The 2,377-nt window shown below is 37.5% G+C and overlaps 1 protein-coding gene across 2 annotated transcripts in view; it reads left to right on the top strand.

Annotated features, from left to right (window-relative positions):
- The window catches only part of LOC106520823 (histone-lysine N-methyltransferase EHMT2), a gene marked incomplete at its 3' end in the record, with an annotated part of 19,483 nt that overhangs the window by 5,445 nt on the left and 11,661 nt on the right, over positions 1-2,377 (top strand). Inside the window, 6 exon segments of one of the 2 annotated variants that reach the window (XM_014013078.1) lie at positions 907-989; positions 1,080-1,157; positions 1,243-1,293; positions 1,378-1,492; positions 1,596-1,682; positions 2,138-2,274. In XM_014013078.1, the coding sequence (XP_013868532.1) occupies positions 907-989; positions 1,080-1,157; positions 1,243-1,293; positions 1,378-1,492; positions 1,596-1,682; positions 2,138-2,274 (551 nt within the window). 2 annotated transcript variants of the gene reach the window in all.

Raw genomic sequence — 2,377 nt, 5'->3', positions numbered from 1 at the left:
TTAAGAACAAATCTGTGCGTACGAACGCTTCTTGCATGAGGCCCAATGAAACTGAATTTGCATAATTTGAAATTGAATACGTTGGTTTGAAAATGAATTTTATTARATTGAAACTGAATTTAAAGTTTTGTATCAGAATTAATTTGCTTTGAAACTGTATTTTGGTTTATTAAAAATTCAGTTTGACTACTTTCACTTTCTGTTCTAAAATTCAGATTTTTGTGTCACATCCTGGTCCTTGAGAAAGCCAGGCAGAGTAATCAAACACAGATGGATCACATATTGATCAGATGCTGCTGCTGACTGATCCATGATGTGATGTAAACATAACATTTTCTACATATAGGTGAAATTAATCACTGCAATAAAATAACTGTTTTTTCACTTTTACAGTGGATTGCATCAACTCTGTTACATACAGAAGGGAAACGTCACCAAAGTGAAACATAAATCTGTGGATCTGTGTTTGATTACTCTGGCTGGCTTTCTCAAGGACCAGGATGTGACACAAAAATCTGAATAATGGAACAAAAAGTGACAGTAGTCAAATTGAATTTTTAATAAACCAAAATACAGTTTCAAAGCAAATTAATTCAAATTCAAAACTTTAAATTCAGTTTCAATTTAATAAAATTCATTTTCAAACCAATGCATTCAATTTCAAATTATGCACATTCAGATTCAATCTGAGCAATTCAAATTCAATTCCTGCTGGCGCAAGATTTATCCCATGGTTCTCAGCCCAGAATTCAAAACTCCTGCCTCTCTGTTGGTATGGGGGTGCATTAGTGTCTCTGTCATTGGTAGCTTAGAGCTGAAAGGAACTATGAGGATTTTAGAACCTCTGCTCCAGATAATGGTCCTGATTTAAAACTTGCTTGTGTTGCTTTTCTGTGAACTCTGTAGTTGCTAAAAAAAGGAAACTGGGTCATTTGTTTGAGAGTGAACCTGGAGGAGCTGAAAACCTTTCAGAGAAGACTCAAACTGTGGTAATAAGATGACTTGTATTAAAACTTTCACAGGAAAGTTTCAGTTCTTTTTTGTTTGAATCTTGTTGTGTTTTTGTTTCTTTACTGAAGAGTAAAAGCTGCTGGTCAGAGGAGGACGGAGGCAAAAAATCTCAACCATCCAGTCCAGCCAGGAGGGATTCTGAAAAGGTGTGAGTTACGCAGTCAGGATTACGTACTTGGTGTAAAAGTTCTGCTTAAATTTAAAATAAAAAATATGTATATTTTTAATTAGTTGGAAAACGGAGGCGACAAAAAGCAGCAAACTACAGACACAGAAGATCAGGTGAGTGTTTCTGTCCTCCAGCCTTAATGAATCATTTTACATTTACTAATTCAGCTACAGCCRTTTAAAACTTCTGCCTCGCAGAGTTCGGAGTCAGAAACACGGAGAGTCCAGAGCAGAAACGAGAGCGAGGAGTCTGCATGGCCGTCGGATCAGAACAAAAACAAAAACTCACTCGGTTCTGTGGAAACAGAGGAAGGTTAGTGAGAAAATCAGCAACGTAATTATTTATATCTGTTTGTAAAGCTGGGGGTGGTGCGGTGCTTGTTTTGTGTTCAGGGTGAATAGTTTGTGTTTTTCAGCAGAGCGGTCTGGAGGGTACACAGAGGTGCCTTTGGGAGCTCTGGACATCGCTGCTGCCGACAGTCTGACTCTTTCTCCTCATGCTGGTGAGTTTAGAACGGTTAGTCTCTCATTACTGAATCATATTTACAGAACTGAAGGATTTTTATTGAAACGATTCAAAGAAGCTGCTGAAGAAACAAAACAATTAGCTTCCTGAACATAATTTATCAGAAAAAATGAAACAAGGTTGATTTATTGTTGAATTTAATTCTGATTTTAAAGATCAGGTTCTGAACCACATCTGCTCAAAAGTGTTTCACTGTCTTTAGAAACATTTGAAACTATAAATAAATTAACCTGCAGCTTAGTTTATTTTTATTCTGCATAGAAGTTATTTTTTGTTCTGAGAAACCAGATTTAGTGTCATAAAACAACCATTTAATGCAAATAACACTTTTTATGCAAAAATTGCCTCTTGTAAAATAAATTTGTTTGCATTTTGGATTAAAAAATGAATTATTTAAGTTCATAAATGTGAAACTTGGCATTCTCTCTGCAGAGGGAAGTGATGCAGGAGACATGGAGCACCTGGAGGAGCTTCCTCTGTGCAGCTGCAGGATGGAGGCTCCTCGCGTGGACAGCACCAGTCACCGGGCCAGCAGGCAGTGCATGGCTACAGAGAGCGTCAACGGAGAGGTTTGTCCATCTGAAAAAACGTAATGTTATGCATATAACTACTGTTCCCTGAAGGAAAGGAACGAGGTACAACATCATGTATGGGAACCACGCTCCTGCGTGT

The sequence above is a fragment of the Austrofundulus limnaeus genome, unplaced genomic scaffold (genome assembly GCF_001266775.1).
Source record: "Austrofundulus limnaeus strain Quisiro unplaced genomic scaffold, Austrofundulus_limnaeus-1.0 Scaffold98, whole genome shotgun sequence".
In the NCBI taxonomy this organism is placed as follows: domain Eukaryota; kingdom Metazoa; phylum Chordata; class Actinopteri; order Cyprinodontiformes; family Rivulidae; genus Austrofundulus; species Austrofundulus limnaeus.
This window is presented reverse-complemented; position numbering and strand designations above follow the sequence as displayed.